We start from the raw sequence: 25,049 nt of genomic DNA, 5'->3' as shown, positions 1-25,049 counted from the left end.
CTATAAAAGAAGTTTAAAACAGAAGTTAAATTTGGAATATCAAAACAACCTAGCTCTGATACCAATTGTAGGAAATCATACACGAGGATTTCCATGAGCAGTGGAAGGATCGTTCCAAATTCCGTTCGAAATTGAACACTAACAATTACAGCTGATAAATGGAAACTAACAGGCATGCACAAATAGAAATTACAATATGCTTTCAAAGAATATCAAGGGATAGAGTATGCATACATTTGAAGAAACATTCTTCAAACTCCCTCGATCAATCTACAAGCGTCCACAGCAACTCAGCTCTCGAACGCAATGACTGGTGAAACACAATCACCAACACGAACATAATGAACACAACAATCACGAACCCAAGGAACGACCTCCAGAACCTCGAAATCAATCGAGTTGAGTGAGGACACTACCATAATGGTTACCTTGGTATTCTCGGTGTGAGAATCCAGGAGTTGTGGGCTCTATATGAACTTGGTTAGAGGAAGAGACTGGAGGACAACAATCGTGTAGACGATTGAGCAAGTGGAAGATAGGAAGCTGTCTATCATATAGTAAATGACAGCCTATCGTATAGACAATGCCACGCGATCGTTTAGCTACGATCAGCTGAATGAACTATCATATAGTTAATGTCCACGATCGTTTAGTCACTTTTTTACTATCGCTTAGTGAAACACTTTCACTTGATAGCCTTGTCCGTGAGAAAATTTCCGAATAAAGTAACAGTTAATTTTAGAAAAATATTTTTCCTTTATCTCACGATTACCATAAAACCACCAATAACTTCCCACTCAATTGGTTATTAGAGAAAAAGAGATAATTATCAAATAATTAATATTATTATAAATAAATATGATAACCAACTTACCATATTATATTTATAACCTATAGTTTTAATATTTATCTCATGAAACATACAAACCATAGTTCGTTTTCTATTTTATGGTATTTAATATAAATCATATTTACATTAATCCTCCACTTGATGTATCTCATACATCACACCAACTATATCATATATAATTGAATTTCCTCATGTTAATTTGAACACTTCAAACTAACTCCAAGAACTGATTCTCAACTTGAATCTATTGAGCTACCAAGGGGACCTTATGGACCTGTAGCTTGAAGCATCAACGATATGTGAATAATTGACTAAACTCTTTAGTCATGAGATCCACCATCTGTTAACTACCGAACACTCCACTAAATACTGACAGCTGCACTCTCCATATTACAAATATATTTTGTGTCCATATCAACCAATCAACAGTGTGATAACCCTTCACAGATTGCTTGTAAGTACAGTTGGACCAATTTACCGTTTTGCCTCTGTAGTTACATCTAACTCCTTAAGTACCACTGATTCCTTTAATGAACATAAGTCATAGTAGGGACTATGACTGAGCCCTCTCTTCCAAAGAGAGGATGTGGCCACTATGTTCAAGACTTGGAATCAGCTCTTAAGGGAGCAATCTATCTACTTACCCCTGCTTCAGGGAAGGAATGAATTCCATCTTGTGTAACTGAGTTCCCTGCTCCCCAATCAGAAAAATCCTCAAAAAGGTAGGCTTGTTGAGTTGGCAATCTGGCCACTCTCACCCATATTAATCAAATGACCGCCCTCAAAGGCAAGAGTTCCCAAAACACTCAGGATTAAAGTCATATCACCCATGGTCATTTAGGTGAGGTGTAAGTCTCAAGTATCAACGGTGTTATATAAAGAGACTATTCATCTCGTGGTCTGGTCTTATACAAACTCTTTATATAGGACACCCCCCGCTCACACGTCTCCACATGAATGGTCAGGACCAGACCATCTGTAGTAGTTCAACAACCACTTGTAAACCTCTATAAAGTGGGCCGTATCCGTAGTGTCACCAGGATAAGGTATCTCTCCTATATCCTTATACTACAGACCTTTTAGGCTATCACTTAAGGGCATGATCCACTTGTATATCTCATATACATGCTTAGGTTTTACAAACAATAACCATGGATCTCTGTTTATTAGGATATGAGTAAATACAGAATAAAATAACTCTCATTTTATTCATAATAATGTTGTACAATTTACAAACTATGAGACTCTGGAGGAATTAGGACACCAATCCTAATAGCTTGATGGCCTATACTATTTTGATGAACCTTCTTGTGGTAATAAAGAAAAAATCAAATCTTTAGTAGTTCAGTTCTTCCTATGATAAAGATCAAATTTATGCTATGACATTATAGACTAGGGCATTGGAGTTTTTCCAATCTCAAAATTCTATTTCCGAATCTCTTTAAAGAAGTTGATTGTTCTCATTTAAATTGTAAACATCATATCTTTTGCAAAAAGTCATCTTTCCTCATTTTTCACAAAACCTTATTCATCTTGAAAACCATTTTATTATTTAATCCATAGTGATGTTTGGGGTCCTCTAAAATTGAAACCGATAGTAGAAAACGTTGGTTTGTGACTTTCATTGATGATTATACTCACTTGTCTTAGGTCTTTTTATTAATAAAACAATCTAACGTGAAGGATGTTTTCACATGTTTTTACAATATGATTGAAATCTAGTTTTTCATCAAAATAGGTTTTTTATATTAAATAATGGAACTGAATATTTCAATGGACATTTGAGTGAGTTTTTTTTTTTTTTTTAAACCAAAGGCATTGTTCACACTTGTCGAAAACACCCATCAACAGAACAGTTATTGCACGACGTAAAAATAAGCATTTACTAGAGGTTTGCTTAAGCCCCACAATGTTCACTATGAATGTTTTTAAGTACTTGTGGGGGGAAATAATTCTTGCGGCTATCTACCTAATAAATTGAATGCCTTCTAAAGTTTTGAATTTTAGAACTCCACTTCCTATTTTGAAAGGTTGTTTTTCAACTACTCGATTGTCTTCTAATTTATCTATTAAAGTTTTTAGGCGTATTTGTTACGTGCATCTTCCTAGTCATTTTCGATCAAAATTTGATCATCGAGCTATTAAATGTATTTTTTAGGCTATGCCTCTAGCCAAAAAGAATATAAATATTTTGATCCTTAGACCAAAAAATTTTATGTGAGAATGGACATGTCATTTTTGGAAACCAACATTTTTTCACCAAAAAATATATTCAGGGGGAGAAATTAAACTTAGATAATGATAATTTTTGGGATGTATCTATCTCACTCCCAAATGTTGTTTGTCCTAGTCTTGCAAGCTTTTCAATGTCAAGTATAGAAAGTTCTAATTCAGGAGGAGAATTACTACAAAAGGATTCCATTGATTTGAATCCCGAGTTTAAGTTTTATACTAGAAGAAGGCTCAATCAAATGAGAAAAGACCAAATAGCTGACTTGTCATCAATCCAATCTCAAACTCTGAGGGATGATTCTTAAACTCCAAGTAACAAACCTTCAACTCCTTTTTAATCTAATGTCATTCGAACCATTAAAAATGTCTTGCCTAATGACCCTCTGATTATTAAAAATATATTACCTATTGCCTTTGATCTTGATATTCCTATTGCTTTAAGAAAGGTACTAGAAGTTGTACTAAATATCCCATTGTAAATTATATGTCATACAAATTTTTTTCAAATAGTTATGAAGTTTTCACCTCTAAGATAGACAAGTTATTTATTCCAAGAAATATACAAGAAGCCTTAGATGATCTAAATTGGAAAGTTGTTGTCATGGAAGAGATGAGTGCTTTAAGACTTAATAGTACATGGAAAATAGTAGATTTAGAGACAAGAAAACAGTGGGGTGTAAATGGGTCTTTACCATAAAATACAATGCTAATGGTAAGGAAGATATAAAGCAAGACTAGTTGCAAAAAGATTCACTCAAACTTATGAGATTGATTATTAGGAAACTTTTTTCCCTTTTGCTAAAATTAATTCCATCAGAGTTCTTTTATCATTTGCAGCAAATTTAGATTGGCCATTCACCAGTTCGATGTAAAAAAATGCATTTATCAATGGTGACCTTGAAGAAGAAGTGTAATGAGCTTACCCCACTAGGTTTTGGAAGTGATCTAGGGCCAGACAAAGTATGTAGGCTAAAGAAATCTCTAAACAACCTTAAACAATCTCCAAGAGCATGGTTTGAATGATTTGGGAAAGTAGTTGCAAATTTTGGATTTCTTCAAAGTCAAGCTAACTACACCATGTTTTACAAGCATTCTACAAATAATAAGGTTACAATTTTGATTGCTTATGTAGATGACATTATTCTTACTAGTGATGATGAAGCGAACTTGAACATGTTAAAGAAAAATCTTGCCAGTGCATTTTAGATCAAGGACCTAGGTACATTAAAATACTTCCTAGGGATGGACTTTGCATTATCTAAAAAGGGAATCTATGTAAATCAAAGGAAATATGTTATTGATCTACTTGGAGAAACAAGTTTAGTTGGGTGTAGGGTAGCCGAGACACCTATTGAACGAAATTTGAAATTTGGAAGCTGCAAAAGATAAAGGAAATAAAGGATAGGGAATAGTACCAAACATTTGAGGGAAAACTTATTTATTTATCTCACACACGCCCAAATATTGCTTTTGTAGTAAGCATGGTAAGTCAGTTCATGCACTTATAGGAACGGTCCACTTTGAAGCTGCATATAGAATTTTGAGATATTTAAAGGCATCTCTAGGAAATGGCATATTGTTTAAGAAACACAACCATTTCCAGGTTGAAGTTTATACAAATGCTGATTGGGCAAGAGGTACAATGGATAAAAGATCTACTTTTGGCTATTCTTCTTTTGTTGGAAGTAACCTAGTCACTTAGCGTAGGAAAAAAACAAAACTTGGTTGCCAAAAGTATTGTTGAAGTAGAATTTAGAGCTCTAGCTCACGATGTATGTGAAAGAATATGGATAAAAGATTATTAGAAGAACTAAAGGTCTTTCGGAAGTCTTCTAAAGGGGTGTATTGTGACAACAAGGCGGTCATCTCTATAGCCCATAATCCAGTTCTACATGATAGGAAAAAAACATATCGAAGCCGACAAACACTTTATTAAGGAGAAAACTGAAACTAGTGTGATATGTATTCCTTATCTTTCCCTAGTATAGAACAAACTATTGATATATTGACTAAAGGGCTACCAAAAGTAAAATTTGATAGAATGATTGACAAGTTGATAATGGAAGATATAGTTAAACCAGCTTGAGGGGGAGTGTTGGTTGTATATATGTTGATGTATTGTAAAATCAATAAAAATCTTATTTTATTCTTATTAGGATATTTTCCTTTAATGTATATAGCCTTTCTCCTATATAAGAAAGTTTTGTATCTCATGATTATTCATTGGAATAAAAAAATAATATATTCCCTCAAATTTAAAACTCTTAAATCACCAATTGACCTAAAAAGTTAGGTAGATTTAATTATGTATCATATAACAAAAATAATGGTTTGAAGAGAAGAAAAAAGAATGGTTTGACCTATTATGTGTCTTCGTCGTTGGACTTTTAATTTTGTTATAAACTCTCAAATTTTATTTTATATTATATTTTTATACCTTTTGCTCTAATTTGAATACGAATCAACAATAAAATTTGGGCATTTTTTGTATTTAAGTTGTATAGCGTGAATATATAAGTTCTTAAGGTTTTTGTTTCTTTTAGTTTCATAAAATTTAGCACAACTTAGCCCCTTGTGGGATATTGACCTAATTGATTCAATAATTACTATCTACAAACATATATTTATCATCAAATTCTAGAATTTTTATTTGATCTATGCAAAGTTTTAGATATATAGAGTTGTGCATAAATGAATTCTATGAGAACTTGACCTTCAGTTGAATTTTCATATGTAGTTGACTCACCTTCCACTGGGACAAGAGGTCTACTTAATCATGATTGTAATTCATCCCACTTTTAGAAGCAACCATTAAATTGAACAATAAGATGTTGATTGATAGTCAATTGGATTTTTCGTTTTTAGTGTTTGAAAATTGTAAATAAAAATAAATATTTTAAAACTACCATTTTAAATTCTCAAAACTCTGACTCGAAATTTTAAAATATAGACAACAAAAGGAAAAAAAAATATATGAAAGTAATGTTTGTAGATTTAATTTTCAAAAACTCCATTTGATAACTTTTCATTTTTGGTTTTTAGTTTTTAATATTAATCCTATATATATCTTACAACATCTTTATTAAGTACAATAGTTGAATTCTTAGCCAAATTCAATTTGGAGATAAAATTAGTGTTTATAGATTTAATTTTCAAAAGCAAAAAACCAAAAACCAAACGTTTATCAAACAGGGCCTTAACCATTTCATTTTTTTTATTTGAAAATTAAGCCTATTTTCTCTCAGTTTCTTACAATGTCTTGGATCATTCTTAAGTATAAAAGTTGAATTCTTACCCAAATTCTAAAAACAAAAACAAGTTTTTAAAGACTATTTTTTTCGTTTTCACAATTTAACTTGGATTTTGAAAGAAGATAATAAAGCAAGAAATTTAGATGTGGAATGAGTTTTTATAGGCTTAATTTTCAAAAACTAAAAATAATAAATGAAATGATTATCAAATGAGACATAAATTTTGTTATATCAAATGGAGCATAATTTATATTGAAGTTGTGTGGTGTTATGTGATTTTTTATTACAATAAATATGAGGTATGAGAATTTGAACTTCTACTGTTGAAATATGCTAATATGTCTAAGGATTCTTTTTAGGTATGTACAAAAATCAAAAAACCCGAACAACTTGGATTACTCAGCCTAAATTATAGTGTAGAATTCTAATCCAACCCATTTACCCCCTAATTTTATTTTGTTTATATTAACTGTTCACCCTATCCATTTTAGATTTGTAGAAGCCACCATGTTTTTAGGAGAGAGTCTACAATAAAAAAAATGTTTACAGTTCACACCCCCACAAACTTTTTTCCTTTAAAAAAATTATAATAATAATAAAAGAAAAATAGCCAAAGTCAAGTAGTTTAATGATATTGATATGTGAGATCGAAGGTTCAGTCTTCTCTCATCTATAAAATTTCTTAATCATATCTAATTATTCTTTATGTATTTTGTAATTTCTTTTTACCTCAACATGATAAAACTGTTTCTTTCTATACTCGTAAGTAAATAAAATCTTCATTTTCTATTAAGAGAAGAAAATATTTCTAACCTATTGGTTAATTTGCTAATTAAGAACGTAATTAAGCTAAGAAAGTTCTCCCTTTAATCCTTTCACCTTTATTTTTAAAAGAGTAATTAATCCTTACACCTTGGATAGGATATCCATTTATATACGTCGTTTTCATTACCCAACACTAAAAAATGAAGTGATATGTCAAAATCAATTGGTTTGTCAGTTGTCATAATTAGATAGAGAAGAAATGTTTCGCAACAATAATCACAATTAAAAATTAAACGTGGTTTTCCAAGCCTATCAAAGGTGAAAAGATAAATATTTATTTTACTTCATCTTATTTATCAATTTTTTTCTCTACTTTTTTTTTTCAAAATTTATTATTATTATCGTTGAAGATTTGATTAGTTGACTTTATAATTTTCTAAGACAATGGTTTCTACGGTTGTCTCAAATAAAGTCTTAACATCAGTTTTAGGCAACAATTTATTTTTCTGCAGAATATTTTCCTTATCTAAAAATGCCTGACTGCAATTTTCTGCTTGATATTTTCTTTTATTGAGACACGACTTATCTTTTCCAAATGAGAATTTGTTTCCTTTCTTGGATTTGATATTTAAAGGGATTTATGCTGAACATTTGGGGTTGCCACTTTTGTTAATCAAACAAGACGTGTTATGTTCTACGTCCATTATTGTGCAACGTTATTCTTACTTGTTGTTTACTATTCCACTGTGCCATTGTTGCCAGAAAAGTGATTCTTAGTAAGAGGAGTCCACACACTGTCAGAAACCGAAGTGTCTAACACTAATATTCTCAAATTTAAGGGGAGCCTAAGTACACTTGAGAGGGAGTCTCACATCGAGAGCCTAGGTGGTTAGTGAGTTGAGCTCTGTGTGAGTCACTGTTGTGATCATGTATAACAGATAATTATGACGTTGTAAATTGCATAACTCTTTAATATCAGTGGATTTTCTTTCCTCAACACATTGCCCCTATATGTAAGTGGATTATCACCGAATTGGGTTACCAACTTCGGTGTGCCTTTACTTGTTTACTTGTTGTTAGTATTTTTGTTGTTAACATCATTTTTAGACAACAATTTATTTTCCTACAGAGTATTTTCCTTATCTAAAAATATCTGGCTGCAGTTTTCTGTCCGATATTTTCCTTCATTGAGATGTGACTTATCTTTTTCAAATGGGAATTTGTTTCTTTTCTTGGATTCGATTATTTAAGGAGATTTATGCTAAAATTTTAGGGTTTCCGCTTTTGTTAATCAAGCAAGACGTGTTCTATTCTACGGTCATTGTTATGCAATGTTGTGTTCTTGCTTGTTGTTTACTATTCCACTGTGCAAGTTCTTCATCTGTTAAAGTGCAAAACTTTGAAGTAAATCATGGTCTTAGGGGGAGCCTAAGCCATTGCTGCCAGAGAAGGGATTCCCAGTCTTAGGGTAAGCCTAAGACTCAGCTTCGGAGAAGGAGTTCTCCATCTTAAGCGTATGCTAAGATTCATTAGTGAAAGGAGTTCGCTGAATCTTAGTGAGAGGAATCTCACACAATGTTGGAAGTCAAAGTGTCTAACATTAATATTCTCAAACTTAGGGGAGCCTAAGTATATTTGAGAGGGAGTCTCACATCTAGGGAGAGTCTAGGTTGTTAGTGAGTTGAGCTCTATGTGAGTCATTGCGTAGTGATGTGTATTATAGATAATTATGACGTTGTAAATTGTACAACTCTTTAATATTAGTTGATTATCACCAAACTGGGTTACCAACTTCAATTTGCCTTTACTTGTTGTTAGTATTTTTGTTGTTACAATACTCGTCAGTGCTTTCTGTTTTACATTCATATTTCGAGTGGGGAGTCATCCTATTTCTTTTTCACTTTGTATCAAAGTAGGTCACTTTCACTTTAGGTGCTTCGATCATGGATGTCATCAAAGAAGGTGACTCTACCACTCGTCCTCTAGTTCTAGATGGAACAAATTGTTCATATTGGAAAGCCCAAATGACAATCTTTTTGAAGTCGATAGATAACAAAACTTGGAAGGTTGTGATCTCTAGGTAGTTTCATCCTACCACCAAAATTGATGATGGAAAGGAAATTTTGAAGTTGAAGAAACTCTTGGACAAGAGAACCATTGAGCAGAAGAAAGATCGTTCCAAACCCAATGTGAAAGAACAAAACATTTACAATCATACAATAGTTATGCATCATCAAGCAAATTATAGCATGCTTTTAAGTTAAATACATAGAGATCGACATAGCTTTGAAGAATTCTTCTTCAAGTATTCCCTAGATCAACACTAGTCAAGCGTCCAGGAAAACTCGATCAAATGGATGAACGCAACGAACAACCACTAAAAATCACAAACTATTAGATCCTCGAACACAATCGAGTAATACTCGATCCTCGACCCTCGAACAGTAAACTTGACACCACCAAGAGGTTACCTTGGTATTCTCGGTGTGAGAATGCAGGAGGTATGGGCTTTGTGTGGATTTGGTAGAGGGAAGAAGGTACTAAACAATCGAGTAAGTGGGAGAATGAGAAACTTCTATCGTATAGAGTTGGATACTCAATCGTATAGTAAACGAGGAGCTATCGTCTAGTAACGAGGAGCTTGATCGTTTTCTCTTTCAAAGGTTATCATATAGCTTTTCTTTACCCGATCAAAATGAGTTGCATTAATGAAAAATGAAAACCGTTTTCACTTTTATCCATCAGTTATTAAAACTGATTAAAAACTTCCCACTCAAAGGGTTAAAGGAGAAAAAATTAACCAACCACAATTATCTTATAATTGTTTTATTATAAATACAAATACATATAATAACTAATTTAAAATATTATATTTATATCCTATAGTTTTAATATCACATCATATGTAATATTTAAACCATAGTTCCTCCTTTATTGCATTTAAAAGAAATCATATATTTATATTAATTCCTCCAATTAATGTATCTAATACATCAAATCAATTATATCACATATAATTGAATCAATTTAATTATATCATATATATAATCAAATTCCTCTTGTTAATTTGAACACTTCAAACTAACCCAAAAACTGATTCACAACATAAATCCGTTGAGCTACCAATGGGATCTTATGGACCTGTAGTTTGAAGCTCCAACGGTATGTGAATAACTGACTAAACTCTTTAATCACGATATCCACCACACATTAACTACCGGGCACTTTACTAAAGACCGACAACTGCACTCTTCACACTACAAATATATTTCTGTGTCCATCGAATATAACCAATCAACAGTACAATGACCCTTCACAAATCTCTCGTAAGTATAGTTGGACCAATTTACCATTTTGCCCCTGTAGTTTCATCTAACTTCTTAAGTACTACTGATTCCTCTAATGAACAATACATCATAGTCCCACATTGTTCAATCCCCGGAATCAGCCCTTAAGGGAGCAATTTATCTACTTACCCCTACTCCGGGGAAGGAGTGAATTCCATCTTGTGTAACTAAGTTCCCAACTCTCTAATCAAACGAATCCCTAAAGTCTAACAAGATATTTTTAATAAAATCTACTATTTTTCATTTTTGTGTATAAAAATTAATTGTATACGACCTCATGTATATCTTATACATGACTTACAACCATTTCACACCATCCTGAATATAGTTCAATTGGTTTAAACATATACCTTCATTTAAGAGGTTAGAAAGTTTGAATCCTTCCATCTCTCATATGCCATATAGTTGAACATCTAAAAAAAATAGAACACACACAAATATTTCATGAGGAGAATAATTATTTTACCGTATAGTAAGTTTCTAGTAATAATATAAAAAGTGGGTTACAAATGTTACAATAGTTCATAAAGGATGTATAGCATTACTATAATAGTTTCAAACATAATAAACTTCAAAAGAGTATTAGAAGTTGGAGGTCTCATCCATCACCATAATGTTTGTACTAAAAACAAAAGTAGTACTCAATGGAATTTCAAATTTTAAAGAAACATTCCCTATAAACCTTCCAAAAACATAAAATAAAATTAGACATACGTATATATATTCAATACTATCTCAAAATAACTCCTAAATCATGTCAAAATTTCATAATTTTTCAACAAGTGTATATAACTCAACAAGAAAACAAGTTCTACAAGATAAAAATGAGAAAGAACGAGAGAGAAGGAAAAAAAAAAGTTGAAATGATATAGCAAATAAGGGAGTAGCACAAAAAAAACTTTAAAAAAAAAAAAAGAAAGAAAAAGGAAAAAAAGAAAAATCATATGGGACAATAAATAAATAAATAATAAATTAGAAGGGCATATTATTATTAATTAATCCTTCCTTCCATAGTGAAGAAGCATTAAGTGATTTGTGGTTGAGGTGTGAGGAAGCAAAGTGAAGATTGAGTTTGATGAAGAAGTATTCCAAATCCTATCTCTTACATACTCCAATGTCCAAAATGGAAGCAACTCTTGCCCTCTACATCTTATCTCTATCTGTTATGCATCAACAAAAAAAAAAAAAAAAAAAAAAAAAAAATTATATATTTTTCATCATTTATTAAACATGTACATAGATTCAAATAAAAGAAGTGAATAGAGATCCAGAGTATTGAGTTTGAAACATTTACTACATACTATATAATGGATGCTATCTAATATTCATCTAAGTAAATAAGATTATGAAGTTTATATTTTAGGTTTAAAAATAATTCCGACTCCTAAAATTTAGTCTCTTGTTTTTTTTGGATAATATGTGAGGTGGAAAATTCAAACGTCTAACCTTAAGGTCAGTAATACAAACTTTATTATTATTTTTGAGTACATCAACAGGGTTGATGATTGAATCTTTGACCTCTAGTGGGCTATCCTTATTTTGACATCTTAACTTTTCTTTTTCTTTCTTCTCTAACTATTGAATATATATATGTTTTTTAAGATACGGGTTGTGGGTCAGTAGATGCACCGGATTATCCAACTAGGCTGATACAATTTTAACATCTTCATTATATTCTACGTCTCTTCGTTGATATTCAATAGGCACGAGTACAAAGGGCTAGAGTTAATGATAATTGAAGAAGGGATTATAATCTTTGAAGAGCTTAGATTTGTAAGACCAACAACCAATGTGCATGTGAATATCTTCCAAAAATATTGAATATATTTCAACTCCAAAAATTTTTCAGTTCTTATATGTAGGTGAATGAATAATATAGGTCCCTATTATATCTCATTGACATGAATTATTAATGATATATGAATGCTATTGACAATAAAAATAGATCATCTATGTCAAATTTTCATGCTCTAAGGGCTGAGGTTGTAATTTATGAAAATTCAAAGGAATATGTTAAGCAAAAAATTTGGTTGAAATAACATTCAAAGGAAAAAATAAAAATACTATATTATAGTATCTATTTGTCTTTGATGTTTAATAATATATGCAAAATGTTTTTTTCTCTCCAAAAACCAAGAAATGAATATGAATGAATAATGAGAACTATATTTTTATTAGCTTAGAAACAACCTATAAGTTTTTGGACTTCTAACATTTGAATTAACTTGGAAAAAAGTGGTTTTCAACGAATTCATTATTATTTAAATATTTTTGATAAAAATGGATTAAAATACACTTGAAAAGTTATTTTAAGTGGTTGTCGAACACTCCAATTTCTTTCAAAATGATTTATTTCTTAAAGTAAACACTTGAAAATGTATTTCAAACACACTATAAGACATTTAATATTAGGCTAAATTATAAAAAATACCCTTGAACTACACATTTTGTGTAAAAAATATCCCCGAAGTTTCAAAAGTTTCAAGTACCATCTGAAGTTTCAAAGTTTCAAAGTTTTAAAAATACCCTAAACTTCCAAAATAAGTTAAAAAATACCGTTGATGTTAGTTTTGGATGAAACAATTAACTTTTTTTTTTTTCAAAAATACTCTTGAACTTTCAAAAGTTTAAAAAATACCAACTTTTAGAAAAAGTTAAAAAATACTCTTCTTCTTATATGAACAGAAATCGTTAATACCGTCTTACCTCTCTATTTTCCAACTTTTCTCCCCTCCTTCTTCAATACACTCTTACTCTCCTTTTTGTTAACTATTTGACACTTATTTATCTAAAATAAATAAATAAATAAAATTGAACACTTCAATTAAGGTATAGGAACTATAATAAGAAAAAGATAATAAATAAAGTACCAAATGATTTTCAAACTTGCATATTTTTTAAAAAAATTGTATGATAGTAGTTGTGTGTGTTAGTAGCCAAATACTTTTTTATTCGACTATTTATAGTTTTGGTATATTTTAAAAGGAGGTTTTGATTTTATAATTTTATAAAATTTGGTGGGATTTTATGTTTTAACTTAAAATTTTGGTTTTTATTTTGATTATTGAGAAAACTGGTGTAAACTAAGAATTGAAAAATGAAGAGAAATATGAGAGTATTTATATGAAAAAAAAAATGAGGATATCTATATAATTTATTTTAGAATTTGTTCTTTTCGAACTTAAGAGAACTTCAAACAAATTGATCACCATATTAATGGTAGAACATTTTTGATAACTTTTTGTTTTGATTTTTAAAATTATTTTTCTCACGAGGAATTCACAGTTTTTGTTCAAATATTAATAAAGGAGATATTTTTTAACTTTTATTAAGTTAAGGGTATTTTGAAACTTTTGAAAATTTAGAGTAATTTTGAAACAAAACTTTAATGGTTTTATCCAAAACTAATGGTAAGAATGTTTTTTGAATTAATTTTTAAAATTTAAGGATATTTTTGAAATTTTTAAAATTTCAAAAATATTTTTGATACAAAATATAAAGTTTAAGAGCATTTTTTTTATAATTTAACCCATTCTTATGTTCTCATATTCATGTATGTGGTTGAAGAATATTTTTTTTTTTTTGGAAGAGATAAGAGAGAGAGTATTAGAATTTATGATGTCTTTTTATCCCTCTAGATATATATTCCTAAAACTCCCAAACAAGTGGGTGGTATTTTTAAAAGGGAAAATTTCCTTCCAAATATTGAAGTCATCCTTTGTCATTTTGCTTACATGTTTTTCCATTCTATACACCTCTCTCTATTTAATGAAAGAATGATCCTAAAATGGAAAAATAAATAAAACAAAACTAATGTTAGTGTAGAAACACATAAGAGTCTATTTTCTCTATCTAAACTATAGTGAGAGAGTGAAAAAAGATAATAGGGTCCATAATCTCTTCCCACCTATATAGTGGAGGACATAATTGGAATTCATGATTCATTTCCCCAATCTAGAGATTCCTAATCTTCCAAAAAAAAAAAAAGATGAAATTGAAAGGAATGATGTATAATTGAAAACAAAACACTTCAAAAAAATAAAAAATAAAAAATTACATGGTAGGAGGGAATATTTTGATGGAGGTATATACCTTAACCAATTAAGTCAAACTCAAGTTTGACAAAATACTTTTACGAGTAGTATTTTAAAGTAAATATCTCTAATATGTTTAATACTTTGTTAACAAATACCATTTTGTAAACAATAAAAATATTTTTAATTAATTAAAGACAGTACTCTCTTCATAGTTTTAAAAAGTCATACCAAATTTATTGTAAAATATCTCTGAATTCACTTAAGAATATTTAAACGGGGTGCTTGACCTAAATAGTTAAAGTTATACCATCATTCTCTATTTGATTCGAAGATAGAATTTATAGATTCACAACTAAAAAATATAAGTTTTATGTTCTATTAACTTATTAAGCTATAGGTTTTATGACTTTACAACTTTGGTCTTTGTCCTAAACACTTGAAAAAAAAATCATCTAAGATGTGCTTGAGAAGAGTCCAAAAGATTAAAAAAACACTTTTAAGCCACTTCTATACAAGCCCTTGATTACCTAAATTGTCATTTCCCTCTATTAGGGATAGGTGTATCCAATGAATTAAGTCAACTTTCATCCACTAGTAAAAAACAGTTAACAAAATAGGTAAAGAATGAAGAATCATTAAGCCTAGGAATCAACACCACAAGTTAAAGTTATTTCATATTAAAAAAAAATGTTACTTTTCTTAAAACACTCACTCACACAATAATAATTTAATTACTACTTTCTTTAAAACAATATTAAAGAAATACTTACAAGTAAAAAAATTTTATAACCTCCCCTCTAAAAATAATTTTTAAATTTATAAAAGAGTAACAACTCAACTCACACGAAGTTGTACCATCAATTTTAAAAATTATCTTCAAAATCTGAGTTTCAATCCCCATATCCTACATATTGTAAAAAAACAAAAAGACTAGAATTGAATTCAACAACTATATTTAATGCGACTGTTACATTGGGACTGCTCCTATAAACTCTTGAATATATATATGTTGAAATCTGATCTTTTTATCCTTTCTATATCCAATAATGTAAAATCATTAATCACGTTGTATTAACCTCAGATATTTTTAAATATCTTTAAATGAATTAAGATAAAATAAAAAGAAATAAAAAAGAAAACCCTAATTCCACAAAAAAAATGTAAGTAGTGGGAAAGATATAATAGATTGAAAGGATAGGGTGGCCAATATCCTCCCCACGTTCTCAAAGAACTAAGGAAAAAGTTGATTATTATGGGACCCAAACAAGACTTTGCTCCTAAGCCAAATCTCATCATAGCCATCACCTTCTACATTTTATATATATATATATATATTTAATTAAATTCCAATTAAATTAAGCTAAACTAGAATTAATCAAACCCATAATGCACGGCGATGAATAAGCCATGTATATACTAAAAGAAGAAGAATAAGAAGGAAAAAAAATGAAAAACCTTATGTTAAGTAAAAAGATATACATTTTTCATGCACTTCTCCTCCACGTTACAAGAAGAAGCCCTATTTTATTATAAGGTCAACATACATTTATTTTTATTATAAAGTTTTTATTAACCTAGCCGCCCTATGTTCTATAGATTCATAATATTTTTTTAAAGCTTTTTTTTTTCCCAATCTCTCTCTCCAATCATTGTCAAAGGCTCTTATCTGTCCTTTCATGCTTAATTTTTTGCCCTTTTTCAACAAATTGAAATGATTCTGCTCTACACATTATCCTTTCATCTTCATGCACAATAACAACTCTGATTTTTTTTTTTTTTTTTTTTTTTTTTTTTTTTTCACGTAAAATTTTGGCAAAAACAAAGTGGGGTTTTGATATAAATAAAGATTCTTTCTTTCTAGTCGTGTTTCACTTTTTTTTTTTTTTTTTTGAAATTTCTTTTAATTTGAATTCTAATATCTATATTTTCAATATTTTTTTTTTTGAAGATCTTATTTTTTTGTGGGTTTTAATTTATTTTCAAAATAATGTATTATTATTAGATATGGACAAAATAGAGTTTATAGTACTTTCAATAAATTAAAAAGTTAAAAAGAGAAAAATACCTTCTTAGTCTCTAAATTTTAAGTCTAATTTCCATTTGGTCCTCGATTTCAAAATATTATACATAGTCTTTTAAGTTTTCTTTTTTTTTTTTTTTTTAAATTTTTTTTGAAGAGGTATTATAATTAAAGTGTTAGGGGGGGGGGGGGAGAATCAAACCTCAAACCACGAGGTTGATAGTATGAACATTATGCCAATTAAGCTACGCTCTTGTTGGTTAGTCTTTTAAGTTTTAATCCTTAGGTTTCAAGATGTTTTTAATTTACTGTTGAGATTTAGTTTTGTTTTAATTTGGTAAGTTTCAAGATCTACCATTTTAATTAATCTTGATTTTTCAATGAATACTTACTTTTTATCTTTAGTCTAAATGTCTATTAATTAATTTATGAGATTTAAAAGACTTATAATGAATGAATTTCACTATTTTTTCATTACTATTTAAATTTTAAATTCACTTCATAATTATTTTAGATTTATTAATAGATATTATTTTGCTAATGATTGAAAGTGAGTATTTAAAGAAAAAACGAAGTTAAAAGTGTAAATCTAAAATCTAGGGACCAAATTGAAAGAAAACTCAAATATCAGAGGCAAAATTGCAACATTTTGAAATATATGGACTAAATTAAAGCTAAACTCAAAACTCAAAGACTAAACGTTAACATTTTGAAATTTAGAGACAAAAATGTATATTTTTTTCCAAAATTAAATTTAGAAAAAAAAAAATCTCTAAAAAAAAAACTACAAATTTAAACTTTTATACAACCCCTTTCTAAATTTATTTCAAAAGCTAGCCTCTCTAAATGTGTAAACTCAAAAGAAAAAACCAATTAACTTTAATCCTCAACAACTTTCCCAAAAACACTAATTATTTGTCTCTATATAATAAAGATGGTGATCCATACTTGGAGATAAATAATTATTGTTTATTTTTTTCATAGGACTTAAAATGTGAGAATTAAAATAAAGAAAGGCCTAAGCTTCTAATTAATACTAAAACAAATAAATAAATTAATAAAGTTTATAAATGGGAATGATAAAGATTGAAATGTTGGAATATGTGTGTGGTTGGTGGTATGGTCATGTAAACATCAAAAGTGCACCACTTAAAAGAAAATAAAAAAGATGGGTTTTGATGAGACATTTGAAGTGTAATCAATATGGGCCTACCCTCCAACAAAATGTGATCATTTTTCCAAAAAAAAAAAAAAATAATAATAATAATAATTAATTAACTAATTAATTAGAGAAAAAAAAAGAAAAAAGAAAAAAAAAAAGAATTAAAATCTCTAACAATTCCTTGGCTGACTTAAATCACTCGAAAGCATGACGAATACAAATTCCATAGTTCTTAATGCCTAAAGAATTTTATTTTTCGGGTCCACTTGTCGCTTTCTCGATTTAACACATCATTTTTCTTCTATGTACAATTTATAATCAATTTTTTTTTTTTAAATTTTTTTTTTCACTTTTTGTTTCTTGTATGTTAGTGGGTCTCCAAAAGAGTGCATGCTAAGCCAATTCTACCTTTATTTTATTTTTTTCTTTTTCCCATTCATACACATAAACACAAAAGCATCCAAGTCAATATGAAACTCTATGCATGACAAAGATATATTATTGCACTTTAGAAAAAAAGAAAAGGAAGAGAGACACAATATATGTATACATACACACATACTAAAAAAAAATAGATAAAAGAATGTATAAAAAATAATTAATATTCGATAAAAATAGATAAAATAAAAAAAAGTGTGCATTTTTATTTTTGTGTGTTCAATCTCCTATTTATTAATAATATATTAGAAGAAATGTCAAACTATTTACAGAAATAGTAAAAAAACACTTATAAATACTGGTTGACTTATATCAGCATTTATCAATAATAAAATTCTATTGGTTTTTATCAAGTCTCTCTCAAAGGTAATTACAATTTTGCTATTTTGTATAAATAATTCCCTTTATTTTTCTAATTTTGAAAATCCACCAATATGAAAGTAATATATATTAAGCTGATTGCAGTGTATGAAATGCTAAAATGAAGTAACAATTAATTTTTAGGTGTTTAGTAGTAGGGTTGATTTTTTTTAATGATAAATTATTTGCAAAAAGACTAGACTGTACATAATTTCATGTATTTTTTTTTCATACATAGTAAAAAAAAAAAAAAAAAAAAAAAATTCCATTAAAATTTATTTTTTACCCTATGACAAAATTTTAACGGGTAATGTTTATCCAGATTGCACTCAATTTTTTTTTTTATATATATATATATATTTACTAAATAGGACATATGAGATGGAATGACACTTTAAAAATATACTTTATTTTGCTTATATCATGATCATTATTTTTATTTAGTCAATTCAAATATAACACAAGACTAGTGAAAATATATTATATGACTATAGGGAAGAGTTTTTTCATATTCTAATCACACATTTGTTAATTAACTAAAAAAAAATCAGTCACATTTTCCTATATATTTTGTTATCATTTATTTCTAGACATATACTACAACTTTTAACAATGTTAAATAAAATTTTCAATATTTAAATATATGTTTAGCTAATAATTTATTTTTTTGAAATAAAGTTTAACTAATATTTATTTGAACTATATTTCATTACTTAAACCCTAGTTATTTTGATCACTACTCTTTAATCATACTTTGCAAAAATAAGAGTTTAAATTTATATATGTACTTTATCATAAAGTGTTTTCTTAATATGGTAAAGGGTTGTTTTAATGCATGCTATTCAATTAAAGCAAAAAAAAAAAAAAAAAAAATCAATTTAAATACTAAAAATACGTCCTTTTAAAAAAACCCTATAAATACTAAAAATAGATTAATAAGCTGACAATATTTATAACTCTTTATTGTAAAGTAAGTTTAAAAATAAATTAGCTAATTTGATTTCTTGAAACTCTATCTCCAATAAGAAAAATCTTAATTGGCAGCTACATTGTAATTATTATCGATGATGACTGATCAACTGGTAAATAAAATTTAAATACTTATAGTTTTTCTTTCTCTCACATGGATTCAAAATACCCTGTATTTTTTTTTTTTTTAAAAACCCTGATTTATGAATATTTAAAAAATCTATACTTATTGAAATATACGTTTTTAACCATTTTTAAAAGAATAAACAATATGTTTGCCAAATACACTGTATCTACTAAAAGCAATACTAAAATTTTAAGTTCTTCCTAAAAAAGTGTAAAACGCAATTTCCTTCTGTCTGAAGATTCGAAATTTCTAAGATGTAAACTAAAATTATAATATATTCGAGGGCTGTTTTGAAATATAAAAAATTGTTGAAAAATATTTTCAAATATAACAAAATTTCATTATCTATTACTAATAGACATTGCTAGACATCTATCAAATATCTATTAGTGTCTATCATTGATAGACTATGACATTTTGTTATATTTAAAAATATTTTCAATAGTTTTATCATTTACAACTACCTTATATTCAAATTCTATAAAACATGAGAATATACTTTTAAAATTAAAAAAAAAAGTTATAGATGAATAAAATATTATATAATTTATGTGTTCTTTGTTTTCTAATAATTATTAGTGAAGAACTATTGATATTACATTATTAAGTGTGAGCTTGAAAAGCATAATGATAAGCGCTACAAATGCTTTTATCAATTTAGATATCTATATTATTACTATGAATAATTTTGCTTATTAATTCATCCATGTTAACCAACACTTTTTATAATGCAAGCAATGATAGTTTTTTTTTTTTTTTTCCTTTGGGGGGAGAGGGGGTAAAAAACATGTTAGCAATCATATTCTATTAAATTGTTATATGTACTTTAAACTTTCATTTATTAAATGCTACATATATACACATCATCTAGGTTCTTATTTTCCATTTTTTCTTAAAAAATTGTATCTAACAAAAATTTGAATTCTATATTAAAACTCATTTAAAAGATTTTGTTTTAACATAATGGTTAAGCTATGATGTGTCTTATGTTTGGTAATTATCTAAGAATCCCTAGTATAAATGGAAAATAATTATTAATATTACAAAAAATATGTAAACTCATCTACATATGACATATGACAAGCTACCAACTTATGAAATTGCCTTTCTTTTATTGTTTTTATAGGGTACAATTATGATCTTGCCCTTGTGGTCTTCCTTAAGTCATCTAGAATACCTTATATATGAATATATTCTAAAAAAAAAAAAAGAGAAGAACTTGTGAATAAATTATATGTTTTAATTTACTTAAAAATCTTGGGGTCTATTTTGATAAGGGTTTCATTTTTGTTTTAAAGAGTAATGTTTATCTATTATTATTTTTGGAGTTTTTTTAATCTATATTCAATTTTTTTTTATAATACTATTGTTATATTTCTAAAAATAAAAGGGCAGTTTCAACATTTATTTGGATTTTTATAAAATTTTTCTTTTTGAAAAGTTGGAACTAAAAGAAGAAGCTTCTGTTAAACAAACATCATTTTAGAAATTAAAAAAAAAAAAAAAGGAAAAAAATTCTTTATAGGATGAGCCTAATTAATTTGAGCTTCAAAATTTTTAATATTTTCATGCAATATTAAAACAAGAGAGAGTCGAGCATTATACATAAAAAAGTTTAGTTTTCTTAATTCATAAATATTAACTATATAACATCTTAAATTAGTTTCATGTGTGTATAGTCTTCTAGTCCAAGAAATGCTAACCAAAAAAAGAAAAAAAAAAAAAAAAGGAAGAAAGAAAAAACAGGGAAACCTTAAAAGCAATAGACATTAAAAGAGACAAGCTAGCTAGCTAGCATTCTTAAAGGTAAAGATTGGTTAATATTTTATTCTCCTATGTTGGTTTGTTTTTAATATAAGTCTCCTGTTCTATAGAGAAGCAAGTTTTTGTCTAATTATTTGAGAATAAACATTTATTTTTCCTTTGATTCCTCCATTATTATTCATGAATTAACTTTAAGGTTTCTAATGAAGAAAAGAAAGTTGGTAGGTTGTTTTCTTTACACATATTTTAATTTTTGCTAAAACACTTTTTCTTGAATCCAGTAGTGAATGGGATACAATAAAACACATTAAAGTCTATGGGTTTCTAAATTATAATAAATTTTTTTTATAAAATATTTAATGATTTCCTTTGAGTAAATTTAATCTTTGATTACCATAAAAAAAGGAGAAAAAAAAGAAGAGAAAAACCTTTCCTGTTAACTAAACCCTAAATATGCTAAACCGTTTATTAAGCATGATACATGAACTATTAATCGAAAGGTTAAAGATTCGAATCTCTCATCCTATATGTTATTGATAGAAAAAGAAATGTGCCTAAAATCTTATGTAGATATATTTATATTTACTACTTTACTATTTTGTAAAATTAGAAAACGATCATTATCCTTGATTTTAAAATTAATTCTAAAGAAAGATATGATTTGCAAATCTTGAAAATTATAATCCATTATTATAAAAAAAAACACACAAATAAATATAATCAACAAAAAAGAAAAAAATGCAGGTTGTCAAAGTGAGATTAACTCAATCGTAATTGACATGACCTTCCACTCTAAAGGTTAAAGGTTTGATCCCTATCTCTACCGTAGTTGCATTCAACAAAGAAAAAAGAAACAAAAAAAAATGCAAACCAAGTTAATATAATTTGCTATTTATCCAATTATTATAAATAACTAACCATCTTAATTAACTGCTAAAAAGCTAGTTTTTGTACACACATATATAAATATTATATGGTGTAAAATAATACAAAAACATAAAGTATGGGGTTACTATTAATTAATTAATTAACATCCTAGAAGCCTAGAAGATGGAACCTAAATGAAGCCCTATTTTAGTTTTGATGTTTCCATCAGATCAGTAACACCAAACCATAAATCCAAATAATACCTTTAAATGCAAAATATCAATATAACTACAAAGCAATTAATTAATTAATGGTGAATTAATCTTAGTTTTCCATTTCTTAAAATAATTTTCTTCCTTAATATTCTCATAATTAAATCTAATGAATAAAAGCTTAAATTGTTCATATGTAATAATATATAATGAAATTAAGCAAAAACATGAAGAGAATTAATAAAAAGAAGTTCATTGTTTATAAATACCTCTGATTCGCTATCCAGATGGAGCTTATTAACCAAATACTTCATTACCAAACCAACTGTCATCCTTTCATCCCTATTAATTTCAAAGAACCAAAATAAATAAATAAATAAAATAAAGAAGTCATATGTAAGGAAAAAAAAAAAAAGATGATGATCCAAAAAGTTTTAGTATTCTTTTTTGGTTTTCACTTAAAAGTTCAATCAAAATTAGAAAAAAAAAAAAAAAAGATAGAAAAAGGGAAGAAAGAGAGAGCGAGATAGATATTAAAGTCAAAGGCAAAATAAATAAATAAATAAATAAATAAAAGGAGAAATTTAATTAGGGTTAATTAGAGAGAAAAATCTCACTTGATTCTGAGATAACTTTTTGATATTTGAGGCAAGATTGGCTCTTTTCCTCTGCATTAACAAACCCAAAATCAAAGTTTTAGACAACAATTTGATTATGATATGTAATAATAAGAAACAAAGAGGATATGTAAATTTTTTATTTTTATTTTTTTATTTTTTCTACTTACTGATTTTCTAAGGCTTTTAATGTAAACCAAATACCAGAATGGGGCCGGCGGGGAGGATTTATAATTCTGACGTCGGAGCTCGGCCCGGCCGTGGCGGTGTCGACTCCGACACTCTGGAATTGGATTAATGGCCTGCCTAAGTAAGAACTCCGACGACTGCTGACCGGTAGAGAATAAGAAGACGACACAGCCGATGTTGACGGAGAGGAAGAAGACGGGACCCCGGTTCCGACACCGGCCACCGGCCTAAATGCCCAATTAATCTCTTGCTGTACAAAGTTGGAAGAACTAGAAGTTCCCAAAAACAAAGGCATGGCTATTCCTGTCTCCGTCTTCGTCCCCGTTTTGGATGTCGTCGCAGTCTCAGAGCTCGAGAAATCCGAAACCCACCTCGAATAATTCGTCGGAATTTCCCGACCGCCACCGGGTAATAGATCTAGCTCCACCAAACCCGAGCTTGATCTTCCGAGGATCATCAACTCTCGTTGATCGTATTTTACTCCGGTTACGCTGTCACCGCCGCCGCGGCTGCCACCTATACTTAATTGAAGCCAGCCATCATCTCTATTAGAGGGGGCTTGATCATTAAAACTATTAGTTGTGGAATCATCTTCCGCCATGTGAGGATCAAGAGAAATTAGATTAGGATTAGATCCTAAATAATAATAATAATAATAATATTGATTACAAAGTGGAGCACCACCATTCATGAGATGGTCGGCGCCGCCGCAAGGATGGTGTTTGGAGAGGTGGTTTAGGGTAGCAACCATTGTCATGTCCGGCGAGCCGGGAATCGAACGGGAAGAACCGTGGTTGTACGAGTACGATGGTCGATCAGGGGGAGGTTTTTGTGGTGAGAGGGAGCCATGGATGAATATTGAAGAAATTATGAGAAGAAAAATGGTTAATTTGAGGAGCCATGGAAGATGATGAAGGGTTTGTTTGAGAGGAGAAAAAAAGAGAGACCCATTAAGAAAAAGAAGAAGATGATGAGGGTTTTTGGTTGTGGTGTTTGTTTGATCATAATCATGTCTATGGGATTGGGAAGGAAAGTATAAAATTTAATAATAATCACAACTAAAAATTATTCTTCCTAATTTTTCATTATTTTCTCTCTCTATCTTTGGAACCTTGTGGAGATGATGAAATAGTTGCAGAAGAGAGAGAAAAGAAAGGAGAGAGAGATTGTTCAGTTGGTGTGATGTGTGTGATATAATTTAGGTTATAAAAGATTTCTAGTTTCCTACTTTGGCACTTGCAACTTTTTGTTGTTTGTGAATTGTTTTTTCTTTTTAATGTATTTACTTCCTCTACTTTTTCTTTTAAACAATAAATTATAAGAGTCTATAGTCCATCATTATTATAGTTCGTGGGATTATGTAAACTATTTTAATTTGAGTTACAAATGAGAAAAAATTATTATTATAAATGAGAAGAGATGATGGTTACAAAATAGTAAGATAATAAAAATTTTCAAATAGTTTTACCATAATTATAATAATTGGTAACTTCAATTATTATAATATGAGACCCAAACACTGAGTAAGTTACAATAGCCCACTCTACCAAGGTAAGTTGGAGTTCCAAATGCTCCTTAAAGAATTAAAAATTTAGACTCTGTTTGGTAACTATTTTGTTTTTTTTTTATTTTTTTAAAGTTAAGCGTGTAGACACTATTCCTACCTTCAAATTTCTTTCTTTAATATCTACTTCCACCAATGGTTTACAAAACTAAGTCAAATTTTTAGAACTAAAAAAACAACTTTCAAAAAGTTGTTTTTGTTTTTGAAATTTGGCTAAGAATTTAACCATTGTTCTTTAGAAAGATGCAAATCGTTGTAAGAAATATAGATGGAATAGT

The 25,049-nt window shown here is 28.7% G+C and overlaps 1 protein-coding gene across 1 annotated transcript; it reads right to left on the bottom strand.

Moving 5' to 3' along the window:
- Positions 1 to 11,406: 11,406 nt before the first annotated feature.
- Positions 11,407 to 24,401, bottom strand: LOC120072580. Its single transcript, XM_039024976.1, has 4 exons — positions 23,189 to 24,401; positions 23,019 to 23,069; positions 22,671 to 22,743; positions 11,407 to 11,605 (listed from the first exon to the last, which is right to left on the bottom strand). The coding sequence occupies exons 1-4, from the start codon at positions 23,962 to 23,964 to the stop codon at positions 11,441 to 11,443; spliced, it is 1,065 nt and encodes a 354-aa protein (XP_038880904.1). The 5' UTR covers positions 23,965 to 24,401; the 3' UTR covers positions 11,407 to 11,440.
- Between the last annotated feature and the right edge of the window lie 648 nt (positions 24,402 to 25,049).

Source organism: Benincasa hispida, chromosome 1 (assembly GCF_009727055.1).
Source record: "Benincasa hispida cultivar B227 chromosome 1, ASM972705v1, whole genome shotgun sequence".
NCBI classification, from domain to species: Eukaryota; Viridiplantae; Streptophyta; class Magnoliopsida; order Cucurbitales; family Cucurbitaceae; genus Benincasa; species Benincasa hispida.
The sequence above is the reverse complement of the archived record's forward strand: the minus strand, read 5'-3'. Positions and strand labels throughout refer to the sequence as shown.